Consider the following 13,322-nt stretch of genomic DNA (forward strand, 5'->3'; position numbering starts at 1 on the left):
TTATGGACATACACACATTTATAGTAATTTAATCTTTATCAATTTTGATATCTGTGCAACACTCACAAACCTCCACCAGAGTTCATTCTAGCCTTCTGTTTCCATATTTGTAATGCCATTCTCAGCCGTGTTGTTGGCTATAACTCCCCTTTTGGTTCCAATAAGCTACCTTCATTCAAACGTCAGCTGCAAAAGGGAGAGAAGGAAAGGGAAGAGAAGACCAATAATTTGTTTTTTCAAGTAAAAGACAAGCAATGGAATACTATGCAGCCATCAAAAGAAACGAAATATTGCCATTTGCGACAACATGGATGGAACTAGAGCGTATCATGCTTAGCGAAATAAGTCAAGCAGAGAAAGACAACTATCATATGATCTCCCTGATATGAGGAAGTGGCGATGCAACATGGGGGCTTAAGTGGGTAGGAGAAGAATTAATGAAACAAGATGGGATTGGGAGGGAGACAAACCAGAAGTGACTCTTAATCTCACAAAACAAACTGAGGGTTGCTGGGGGGAGGGGTGTTGGGAGAAGGGGGGTGGGGTTATGGACATTGGGGAGGGTATGTGCTTTGGTGAGTGCTGTGAAGTGTGTAAACCTGGCGATTCACAGACCTGTACCCCTGGAGATAAAAATATATGTTTATAAAAATAAAAAATTAAAAAAAAAAAAACAGATAACCTAAAAAAAAAAAAAAAAAAAAAAAGACAGGCCAGAGGAAGCTCATCATTTTAAAAATATTTAAATCTGTTTACAGTGTCAGAGCATATTGTTATTATATACTATATGCTCTTTCTTTTGTCATTTAGTCTTATCTCTGTAGGTCACTATACATTTAGTTCTCACCATCAGTTCGTATATCAATGTTATTTTTAATTATTTTGGATTCTTAAAGCTTTTTCTCTAGTAGATTTCTAGGAAGGGCTTATGGAAACTATGCTCCTAAGTTCTGGAATGCTGAAAACTGTTCATTTAGGGCTTAGTGCTTGACGTTAATTGGTGCGTACAAAATACTTGGCGGAAATTTTCTTTGCTTGGATATCTAAATATGTTATTCCATTGTTTTCTGCAAATACTACTTACAAGCAGAGTTTGATGACAATCTAATCTTCTTTCACTTATAAATTGTTTTGTCTTTTTGCCTAGATGCTCGGTTAATTTTACTGGACTATATTTTGGTGTTGGTTATTTTGTGTCAGTATTCTTAGGTATGTGATTTGCCCCTTCACTATATGATTTTAGATGTTTTTATCAGAAAAGTTTTCTCCAGTTATTGTTTTATTGGTTTTATTCACTTATTTTTCTTTTTTAGGACTCCTGTTATATGTATGTTGGGTAGTCTATTTTCAGTATTTGCCATTTCTTTTTCTCATTTTTTGTCTTTTTCATTTTTTTAATTTAAAAATTTTTCCTCCTTTTAATATTCTCTTTTGCTTACACAAAATTATTAATTCCTTATTTCATCTAGTTTAGTCTTCTTTTTTGAATTTGTTTTTCTTTTATTTCTTATTGTTTCTTGAGCTTTATCATCTAAGCTCTAAATGAATAATTCTAGGGTTTTTTCCAGTTCAAATTTATGGTATACTTTCATATTATGTATAATTTTTTAAAGTCTTTTCAACTTGTTTTGAAGTAGTTACTTATAACATTTACCCGTTTTGTTTGCAGTATGTAAGTCTTTGTGGTATGTAATCATTGTCTTCAGAGATTTATTTTATTCCTATTCACTCTTTTTCTCACAATAACTTTGTATCAGATATCAGTTCTACCATTTTCTTTTACTAATTTTTTATACTCATTTTTATGTAACGTTAATTAGCCTTTCTAAATACACAGAGATCCTTCTCCAGTTTTGGAGTAATGTTTGAAAATATGTCACCTTGCTATGTAAGTTCTCTCTCTTTTCTCCTTCCTCACTTAATCTGGAGTTTATTTCTTCTACCCCTGTCCTATTCAGTTTGGGTCCTGTTTGTGTGGCTTTGTTCTGGATGGGAGTTTTGAGTGTTTATAGTGCCTGGAGTTTCTATCCCCTTGAGAGTTTATTGTGGACCCTGTCACTCACTTGCTATGGTAATGAGCAAAACGCACTCTTTTTTTTACATACTTTTCTCAGTTTTTCCTGTTATGTTGTAATATAGAAAGTCCCTGTTGGTTATTTTGGAGTTCTTTTGTTCTGTGGACCAGCAAATGCCCTGTTACTGTGCTCTACTTCTTCCCACACAGGTGATAAAACCCACATAGATCTCATAACTATTAGTTCATCCATACCTTCTGGTATTTGGGGATTTTGTGCATGGGGTTTGGATTTTACTATCTAATTGCCAAGATTTTATAAGGCAATTAGCAGAGATTTAAAATTTTAGTTGCTGTGTCACATCCTTCTTCCCAGAATTCTTCAACAAAATTTTTGAGGATTTTGTAACCTCTAGACCATGTTGTCTTCTGCTCTCAGGGTTAACATTATGAGGGCATTAAATACAAATTAAACTATAGTTAAAAATTAACTATATAACATATATTATCTTATTAATAACTAATAGGTTGTGGTCTAAAAGCCTTTCTGTGTCATCTGCAACTAGATATTATAAAAACAATTTCTTATGTCTTTGGTGACCTCTTGAATGCATTAGCTAGATGGTAGAAAGAAATATACACACATACTTATATACGTATACACATATATAAACTTTTATTATGATATAAATAATAAACAACTATATGTTTACAAATTTGCCAGCACTGCTAAGATCTTTAATATATATACATATGTGTGTGTGTGCGCGCACGCGTGTGTGTGTGCGCGCACGCGTGTGTGTGTGTGTGTGTGTATATATATATAAAACAGCCTTATTGAGATTCAGTTCACATATGTATAATTCATTCATTTAAAGTACACCATTCAGGGGCACCTGGGTGGCTCGGTCGTTAAGCATCTGCCTTTGGCCAGGTTATGTTCCCAGGGTCCTGGGATCGAGCCCCACATTGGGCTCTTTGCTCAGCAGGAAGCCTGCTTCTCTTTCTTCCACTCCCCCTGCTTGTATTCCTTCTCTTGCTGTCTCTCTCTCTCTCTCTCTGTCAAACAAATAAATCAGATCTTAAAAAATAAATAAAGTATACCATTCATTGGGTTTTAGTACATTCACAGTTGTGCAACCATGGCAGCAAACAATTTTAGAACATTTTCTTCACCTCAAAAAGAACCCTATACTCATTAGCAGTTAATCCTCATTTGTCCCAAATTCCTCCTTTTCCTCCCCACTAGCCCTGACAAGGACTAATAATACTTTCTTCTCTCTACATTTGCTTGCTTTATACATTTCATATTAATAGAATCATACAATATTTGTGACTCTTTTTTTTTTTTTTACTGAGCATGTTTTCAAATTCATTTATGCTGTAGCATATATCAGTACTTCATTTTTTCCCCAAAGATTTTATTTATTTCAGAAAAAGAGAATGTCTACAAGTGGGGGAGGGGTAGAGAGCGAATCAGACTCCTCGCTGAGCAGGGTGTCCAATGCAGGGCTTGATCCCAGGACCCTGGAATCATGACTTGAGCCAAAGGCAGACACTTAACTGAACCACCCAGGCATGCCCTTTCACCCAAATCTGTATTGAAATTCTAGTTAGTTAATACACAATGCAATATTGGTTTTAAGAATGGAATTTGGTGGTTCAACACTTAATGTAACACCTAGTGCTTATAACAAGTGCCCTCCTTAATACGCATCACCCATCTAGCCATCACCCCACCCATCACCCTACCCACCTACCTCCTACCTCCATCAACCCTCCGTTTGTTCTCTATCATTAAGAGTCTTTTATGGATTGTTTCCCTCTCTTTCTTTTTTTCCTTCCCCTCCCATATGTTCTTGGGTTTTGTTTCTAAATTCTATGTATAAGTGAAATCATATGGTATTTATCTTTCTCTGACTTATTTCACTAGCAGAATACACTCTTACTCCATGTTGCACCATGTTGTTGCATATGGCAAGATTTCATTCTTTTTGATGGCTGAGTAATATTCCAGTGTGTGTGTGTGTGTGTGTGTGTGTGTGTGTGTGTGTGTGTATACACACCACATCTTCTTTATCATTCATCAGTTGATGGACATTTGGGCTCTTACCATATTTTGGCTATTGTTGATAATGCTGCTATAAATATAAACATCAGGGTGTATATATCACTTTGAATCTGTATTTTTGTATCATTTGGGTAAATACCTAATAGTGTAATTGCTAGACTGTAGTGTTTCTATTTTTAACTTTTTGAGGAACCTCCAAACTGTTTTCCAGAATGGCTGCACCAGTTTGCATTCCTATCAAGAGTGCAAAATGGTAATATTCTTGGAGGGGACAGAGTTTTTAATTTTGGTGAGGTCTAGTTTCTCTATTTTTCTTTGTCACCTGTACTTTTATCTAAAAATGTTTTGCCTGACTCAAGGTCACAAAGGTATATTCCTATATTTTCTTCTAGGAAGAAAATTTTTCTTTACTTCTGTGTTTTCTTCATACACACACTTAGATGTGTAATATGGTTTTTTATTATTGTGGTTGTTGTTGCTCTTTTTGGTATATCGTGTGACAAAGGGATCTATCTTCATTTTTGTTCGATTTAATTTTCATTTCTATTACGATTATTTCTTTGGTATACAAATTGTCTTAATTTTGTTCTAACCCATTTGTGATCTTTCAACTTAAGTTTTTAAATTGATTTTTTACTTAAATGCATTGTGCTCATATGATTGTGGAATATATGACTACTTAGAAATTCAAAGAGAATAACATTATGGTCTAGCTATAATGTAGTCAGTGTTTTTATTCCTTGTGTGTCTGTAAAGAATGAATATTTACCCGTTGTTAGGTATAATGTTATATCTCTTAGATCAAGCTTGATAAATTAGACATTTATATCTTTTGTATCCTAGTGATTTTTTTCATCGACCCAGTGTTAGTTAATAACTGACATTGAATTGTGATAAATTGTGTTCAATTGAAATGTGCTAAAATCTTCTACCACCAAGGTGGGTTTCTGTTTCTTCTTTTAGTTCTTTTTTTTTTATATTTAAGTTTTTCTTAAACATTTTTTAAAAGATTTTATTTATTTATTTGAGAGAGAGAGAGAGGGTGTGTGTGTGAATAGAGGGAGAGGAAGAGGGAGAAGTAGACTCCCTGTTGAGCAGGGAGCCTGATTTGGGACTTGATCCCAGGACCCTGAGATCATGATATGAGCTGAAGCCAGATGCTTAACTGACTAAGCCACCCAGGCCCCTCTTATGTTCAGTTTTAACTTATGGAAAGTTTCAAGCATACACAAAAGGAAGGACAATAGTGTCTTCAATTCCTATTGCTCTCTCATCTTTAACCTTTGTGAATATATATGGCCAATCTTATTTCATATATATTTTCTCTCCGCTTTCTTTTATGCTCTTCCAGTATTTTAAAGCAAATCCTAGATATAACAATACTATTGTTTTATAGACTCTGTTTAGATTTATTCATATATTTACCACAGTATTTTCTCACCATTCTCTTTTACATTTTCACCTATCTTGGAAGCATTTTCCTTCTGCCCAAAACGTATATATAAAATACAGTATCCTTTAGATCTTAATGGTGAATTTTATCCATTTTTGTTTCTTGGAAATGTTTTTAATTTTGAGCAGCTTCTAGAAAATAAGTACAGAATTCAAGTTGACAGTTACTCTTTCTGTGCTTTTTGAAGGTATTGTTACCATGCCTTTTAGCTGCCATATTGTTGAGAAATAAATAGAAAGTCTAATTTCTGTTTCTTTATAGTTAATCTCTCATTGGCTTCTTTAGTGACTGTCTCCTGTCTTTGGAATTCTGTAGTTTCACCATGATAAGACAAACGAAATTGTGTCATAAGGAATTAAATGATAACAATTTTGAGTTATTAAGTTTAATTCCTTAATATTCTATTTCTAAATGGTGATTAGTGGTCTGTAAACAGTCATATAAGGAAATATATTTTATCTTAAAAAATCTGGTGAATACTTTTGGAGTACATGATTCTTAATTTTTCAGCTTTATAACTTTGTTCTCAAGATCATGTGTATGTACATGATGTTTCTACAGCACTATTGGAAATAATTATGAAAAATGGAAGCACTGCTGGAAATAGCCCTCACTGCCAAAAACCATCAAGTTGTGGTGATCAAAACAAGCCTAACTGTACAAAGGACAGCACATCTGGTAGCAGTGAAAGTGGAAAGGGCTACACCAAAGACCAAATAGATGGAGTTCTCAGGTAGGGATAAATATGACTTATTTCTCACCTATAGTTGATACTAATATACTTTTTGATATTTTAATACCTAAAAAATGTGTGAACTATAATTTAGTGGAAGAATTGGACTCTGGGTGTCTTATAATTTATGTTATTTATGAAATCAGTCTATAAAGTACCAACTCTATGGAAGGTTTCATCTTTTAAAGTAACTATAAGGCAAAAGTTCCTTCCAGATATTTTTTTCCTTGGGGAAATATTGTTTCAATTTTCTGATGCGGTATGATATTTAGATAACTAATAAAAGAGGGAAAGAATTGTTTTGTCTTTGTATACAAGAAAGTAGGAGAATTTCATATGAAAGGAAAATTGAGGACAAATAGCAACAGCATTTTCAGATTCCTACTTGTATTAATGTAGCACAATTTTTTTCTATTTAAGGCCATCATATATATATACATATATATATATATATACATATACATATATATGCAAACAAACTAATGTGTTCTTCTTTTAATATTTTTCTTACTGTCATTATTCTGCCTCTGTGTTTTTAGTTTTACCTCATGTTACACTCTACTTAAAGTCAAAGAACTAGGTAGAGTTAGAAAATTGTGAACTGGGTTTTGGGGATCTGATGTGACTGATCTTAGAATTAAGAAAAGATTTTCTGGAAATAAAATGAACCTTTCAGTGTGAAACGCAACAGAAAATGCTGTTTTGTTTTCTGCTACAGCTTAGGGAAGCTGTATTGATATTGTACTGATGTTGCTCTCCAGGGAAACTGAAGTGTAAGATTGAAGGACTCTAAATAATGATTAATCAGATAATTCAGATGGAGAATGAATTGTAGTACAGTGAACTAGCTCAAGTGAAAAGCAGCTAAAACTAGATTGTTTTTCTCTTTGTTTTCTTACCTATTTTCCTTCTGATCTTATTTCCTTTTTTCCTCATCGTTTTTTCTCCATTGCTTTTTAGTTCATTCTTTTTTTTTCTGACCATAATTTAGAATTGAAGTCATTTTAATCAAATATCAATGTATTTACATTTTTCTTTTTCCCCTGCATATTTAGATGCTAAAGTTTGATTGTAACATTTTATCTGAGTATGGCCACAGATGTTGGTGTTTGGTTGAAAAAAGAAAAGAAAAAATACTTCCTAATCATGGTGAAGCCATGCTTAAAGGGTATTTGATTTGCATGAATGGTAGCAAAGCACTTTTGGGATATATGTTAATTTTGCTAACTACTTTTATAACTAGTGTTGGGGTGAGAGTTGTCTGAATATGTGAGATAAGTGAATGAAAAAATGGACACTTCCTTTTGAATTTCTTCAAGAAAAAGCTTTAATTAAATGGTGTGCTAAAATGTGTTCTAGGAAACCACATCTATTTGAAAACAAATTGTATTTTCTTCTAAAATTTACTTCTGCTGGGAGAGTATGTTCTTAATGAAAGACCTAGATAAAGTTAATTGTATTGTCTGTGATTTCTGTTTAGAATCATTTTGTGATTAAAGAAAAGACAAAGAACTACTTTTATATTTTGAAATATCACCAAAGAAAAGAGTTGGAAATTTTGGAGAATAGTATCCCCTAAATTTGGTGCTATTTTTAAAAAATCTTTTTTCTTTGTTTCCTCTACTCTCCCCTTGAAATGAAAAGAAGAGTAGTTCAACGTATGGTAGAAATAATGAAGAAAGAACAGTGCTTCATTTTACTGTCTCTTGGAATATTTAGGCAGGATATCTTGAGAATGGAATAGTGAAAGATGATGGTGGGTACAGATACAGTTTGTATATGGCCAGATTTGGAAAGATCGAAAGAAGTTGAGGGAGTTTCTGTCTGTTGGCTTCTATATTCCTGTGAAACTAGAGATGAGGTTATCATCCAAGAGAAGAGATGAAAGAAGCCGGAAGAGAGTTGTAAAAGTGGGAAATTTCCAGAGGGGAAAGGCAAAGGGAATGGAAGGATTGCCTGTTAGCACTGAGGACCAGCCAAATATCAGACCATGAATTCTTACTGGGTATAAGTATTAGCTTAGTAGTACAGCTGTGTTAGAAATTGTTTCTCTGGTCAATAATTTTCTTATCCCTTTTTATTAAATGCAGTTTTTTTTTTTTCTTTTGAGGACTAAATGTGATTGGAACATTCTTTAATAGAATCCCTGAGTTATTCAGAGTAACTTCAGTTGATAACTTATATGAGTTGCTTAGCTGAGTTATGTAACATTTACTCATTATATAAGCCTTCATAAGTGTTGCTTAAGTGAGGTAACAGATCACCAGCAAACACTTAGATGCTGTATGGTTTTGTTTTTTGTTTTACCTATACACAGGGGATTTTTTTCTGAAGAAAGCCATGTGATCTTATGTTAGCAGGATTATGCAAACAAGTTGCTCAGTGACAATTTGGCTCAATGGGAGAAGTCATGCAATAATACTGCATCCATTGCATAAGTTAGAGCTAGTTTACAGTAGGACTGAAGAAAAAGTGTATGACTTTGTAAAGATAATGTTCTGTGTAACTAAACACTGTTTTTGAGTTGAAATGTATTGAAAAATTATTGAGAAGTATCCTGGATCTAATTTGAAGTTTTTAATTTCTCATTGAAAAAAAACCCGTCTTTTGTTTTAAAAACTTATAAGATCATTGTAAAAGCATTAACAGGGTCATCATTCTGTTTATCAATTAGGAACACTTCTGTACAATTATTATGTCATTTGAATTGTGGGGATTTGATTAGGGTTTGCTTTAAGCTGTAGTTCTTAAAATGAAAAGAAATCGTTTTGCTAGACTTATGAAATAAATAATCCTTTGTCTCAGGAATAAATAAGTATTTCCCTGAATACCAATTAAATTTGGAGTCTATTTAAATGATCAGCTCTAACATGCAAAAAAGAATTGAAAGAGGACCTTCCTGCCCTACCCAGTATGCATTCGTGCACATAAAAGAAGACATAGGGTCTGAGCTAGATGTACTTCTCCATTTCTGAGCTTGCAGTTAGTCTTTCTGGCCTGAATGTACATTATTTCCTTCCAGAGTAGGTAATAGGTTACCTCTTTTTCATTTCTTTATCTCTTTTTAAAAAATTCTTTGGTGAAGATGGAGAAGAAGATTTGACTCTTTGAGTAAGGAGTGAACTGTAGAAAGTATGACAAGTGCAGTTAATTGGTAAAGGAATGATAAATAGAAATATGAATTAAAATAAATATATGAATGGTAGTTTTTCATTCAGTTGTGAAAAATTAGGTAAATGTATCTGGAGCATTACTTGAAATATATTGTGGTCTTCAGCTGGTGCATTGGTGATTTCAACTTTATACCTCTGCTAGCCTCTCAAAAAATCTGTCTTCTAATATATGATGAAAAACTCAGTGCAGGGAGGATATGGTAAAACTAGCTACACTTATGAATTAGTGAAATAATTGTCTTCCTACCTTTTTTCTCTTTGTGACAATTCTTTTCTTTTTTTAAAGATTTTATTTATTTGAGAGATCATGGGGGGTAGACAGAGGGAGAGGAAGAAGCCGACTCCCATCTTTGTGACAATTCTTAGCTTTATGACCCATCTCTAGAGGATTGTGAATTCCAACCTAATTTCCCTACACTATCCAGCAGTCCTCTCTTGGGCTGCCTTTTTCTATTGCCTAGACTTTTATGCTTAGGAAGTCTCTACAGAACAATTTTTGGAGGGTTAATCTGGTTATAATAAATCATCTTATGCATGTAAACCAAGTAATAGTGACTAGAATCGTTTAGTGTTTTATCACTTCCTTTTGTTTTCTGCATTCAGATATTATCTGTTGTATTCACAACTCTACTCTATTCCTTCTCCTCTTCTCCTATGTTCTCCTCTATTCCAAATTGATGTTTGTGCCAACTTCATTTTTATTATAGCATTTACCACCTTTGGCTTTTAGATCCTAACCATTTCTGCCCTTATATTTGGACCTATTCATCCATCTGTCCATTCGTCATCCATCCATTCAACACATATGGTGAACAAAACATAATCCTTGCTTTCAAGAGACCTGTAGTCTACAAGAGAAGACTAGTCAGAAAAGGTAGCTGCAGTACACTGTGGTAATTGCTGGGAGAGGGCTCACCTCCAGAGGTTTTTGAGGGGGATAGAAAAGGAACACCAAACCTAGTTTTGAGGAATTGGAGTTCTTGAGGAAAGGAAAGGCTAAGTTGAGGTCTGAAGAAATTGTAGAAACTAAATAAGAAGGGAGGCAGGGAAGGCATGTTTTAGGCACCAAAACCAACATTTGAAAATACCTGTGAGAGTAGTCTGTTTAAACAGTGATTGGAAAAGCAAACAGAAAGGAAGAGGTGGGTTACTCTGATGTCTGAAGGACTCATTTTCCTTGTTTTAATTTCTGAGATAGCAGGATTTTCAAGTCAGACAAACTGAGGTTTGAATTCTTACTTGTGAGTCCTTTCCTAATCATCCTATTTAGAGTAGCTGGCCTCCCCATCCATTCTCTCATCTCCTTTGTCATGTTAGATTTTTCTAAATATTTATCACCATGTGATATACTTTATATTTTACTTATATAATTTGCTCATTGCTCATCCCTCTCCCAATTGTAAATTTAGTGTGAGCAGAGATTGATTTTTTTTTTTACTGTCTTATTCACCATTAGCATCTGAAACAGTGTCTAGCAGAAAGTAGATGATCTGTAAATTTTTATTGAAGAAATAAATTTCATTTCCCATCTATTACTTGGTTATAGGACTTTTGGCAACTTCCTTAACCATTTTCAGCCTCGATTTTCTCATTGGTTAGATAGAAACAACATCTACCTGATGAGGAATAAGTGAGACAGTTTGTATAAAATAATCAACATAATAAGATTCTGCAACTCTCTGTGTGAAGTCTTTGTAGACCAGATACAGTTTGGAATTCAGAATTGTTCCCATTTTAGAATGGTAATGAGAGTATATTATACATAACATAGTAACATTTAACATCTGGCAAATAGCCCATTCCTTAATAGTAACATTTCTACAGCAACATGTAGAAATACTCACACTTAAATGGGATAAATGAAAACTCTATAGGAACTTCATGTCCCTTCAGGTCAAATTTTGCCTCTAAAAAAGTTCAAGTCAGGTTTTTGCAGTCAAATTATAGAATAACTTTCATTTTTCAGAGCTTTATGGATATTGGAACATGGATATGTGATTGTGGACCTGTGCCTGACACACAGTAGGTGTTCTATAAATGTCCCCTTTCCCTTTTTCTCTATCACATAGTTTCTAAACATATCTGGGGGAATGGGTCTCTTCAAAGGCAGGAATCATTGTTTTATTCACTAATATATCTCAAGTGCCCAGAGCACTGTGACATAATTGGTGCTCCATAAATATTGTTGATTAAATAAAGGAAATACCACATTTATGAAATAAAGTTGATTGTTAGTATTTATTAAATATCTAAAGTAGAAAAAAATAATTTTAATTATTACTACCATAAAAACTGCATAAAAGACTTTTGTTGATAGGTGACTATAAAAAAATTTCTGTATCTTAAACATGTCTTTTCTTTTTACCTTTGTTCATTTGACAAATGTTGAATGTTTTCATTGTAAAAGGAGAGCTAAGGCTTATTTATTTCAGAAATACTTACTGAGAATCTACCCTGTACCAAGCACTATCATGGCTTATAGTTTCAGTAGTAAAATAAGATCAGTTTTGTATCTTTCCTTTGAGAACTTGTAGTCATTGCAATTCTTTAGCTGTCTGTGAACAATTATGCCTTAGATCTTTTCACCTGTTACTACTTTAAGCTACTCACACATGGAACACATCCAAAGTCATAAAGTACTCCACAGAAAATATTTAAAATATTACTGTATTTTAGTGAAGGAAAATTATTAGGTTTTAGAAAAATATTAATATTTAGAAGTATTAATATTCTCTGCTCCATTCAGAGTATTTTTTTCCTTAATATACTTTAAAGACTCTGGGCTTAAACCATTAACATCTTTAATTAGCTATGTAAGTAACCTTCAGAAGTATGCTAATCATAATGAAAATTGGGTCTCATAACCATTTTTGAGTCCTGTGATCTATATTATTATGAGATTTTCTTTTTCTTAGACAGACACAGATGAGTTCTCTTTAGTATAGCAGAGCTGAGTTAACTTGCCTTGACATTTAAACCACAAGGTATTTGTAATTGTTTTACATGCACTAAACTATTGCTTTGATATTTGGTAGGTCTACGTTCTGTGACAGCAAAAATCTTGGAATGCAATTCATATTAATTGATCTTTAGCTATAACATACTTGTGAAGAGTTTTGGAATTTCTTTGTGCACTTAAAAATTCTGTAAAATTGTTCTTGTCCTCTCATTTTAGTTTTGGTGTGTGCTCTGTCCTTCATCCGTGATTGTTATGGGCTTTGCTTTACTTCTGTAGTTGTGATAAAAAGCACCAAGGACATTCTCATGGCCAACTCTCCTTAGACTGGAAAGAGGTTAAAGGAATGGTCTGTGGAAAAAAAAAGAGATTGAAGCAATAGCCTTTAATGGGATAAGCTATCATTTGGCACTGAGAAAATAATCCACAGACAGTTCTTTCTACTATTCTAATAAATAAATAATTAGACATATTACATGAAGTTCTTCTTTGAAATTTACATTATAACACACTCTTTTGTTCACAGCATAAACAAATGTAAAAATTACTATGAAGTACTTGGAGTTACCAAAGATGCTGGTGATGAAGATTTGAAAAAAGCTTATAGAAAGCTTGCTTTGAAGTTTCATCCAGACAAAAACCATGCACCTGGAGCAACAGATGCTTTTAAAAGTAAAGTAAACCTTCAAAGCAATTTTACTAAGCTCTTTTTAGAACCCACTTTACAGTGTTTTAAAATATTAAATTCTGCATTTACACTGGTACATTTAGAAGCCAGCATAAGTAAGGTCCTCAAAATCCTTTAAAACTTTGCTATTAATTGGTTATGCCAAGAGCCAAATAAATGCACTGTGGCTCGACAAAAGCAAAATGCCAGTTTGGGCAAAGTCCTAAGTAACTTTTCTAGATAATCATGCATGCT

The 13,322-nt window shown here is 33.4% G+C and overlaps 1 protein-coding gene across 5 annotated transcripts in view; it reads left to right on the forward strand.

Annotated features, from left to right (window-relative positions):
- DNAJB14 (DnaJ heat shock protein family (Hsp40) member B14) overlaps positions 1-13,322 on the forward strand; it is a 50,679-nt gene that overhangs the window by 10,728 nt on the left and 26,629 nt on the right. For 3 of the 5 annotated variants that reach the window (XM_059172295.1, XM_059172305.1, XM_059172314.1), the window contains 2 exons: positions 6,100-6,271; positions 12,927-13,072. In XM_059172295.1, coding sequence (XP_059028278.1) covers positions 6,100-6,271; positions 12,927-13,072 — 318 coding nt within the window. Of the gene's footprint in view, positions 1-6,099; positions 6,272-11,410; positions 11,467-12,926; positions 13,073-13,322 lie in introns of those variants that run through there. The other 2 variants (XM_059172333.1, XM_059172323.1) reach the window with 2 other exon arrangements.

Source organism: Mustela lutreola, chromosome 1, assembly GCF_030435805.1.
Source record: "Mustela lutreola isolate mMusLut2 chromosome 1, mMusLut2.pri, whole genome shotgun sequence".
NCBI lineage: Eukaryota > Metazoa > Chordata > Mammalia > Carnivora > Mustelidae > Mustela > Mustela lutreola.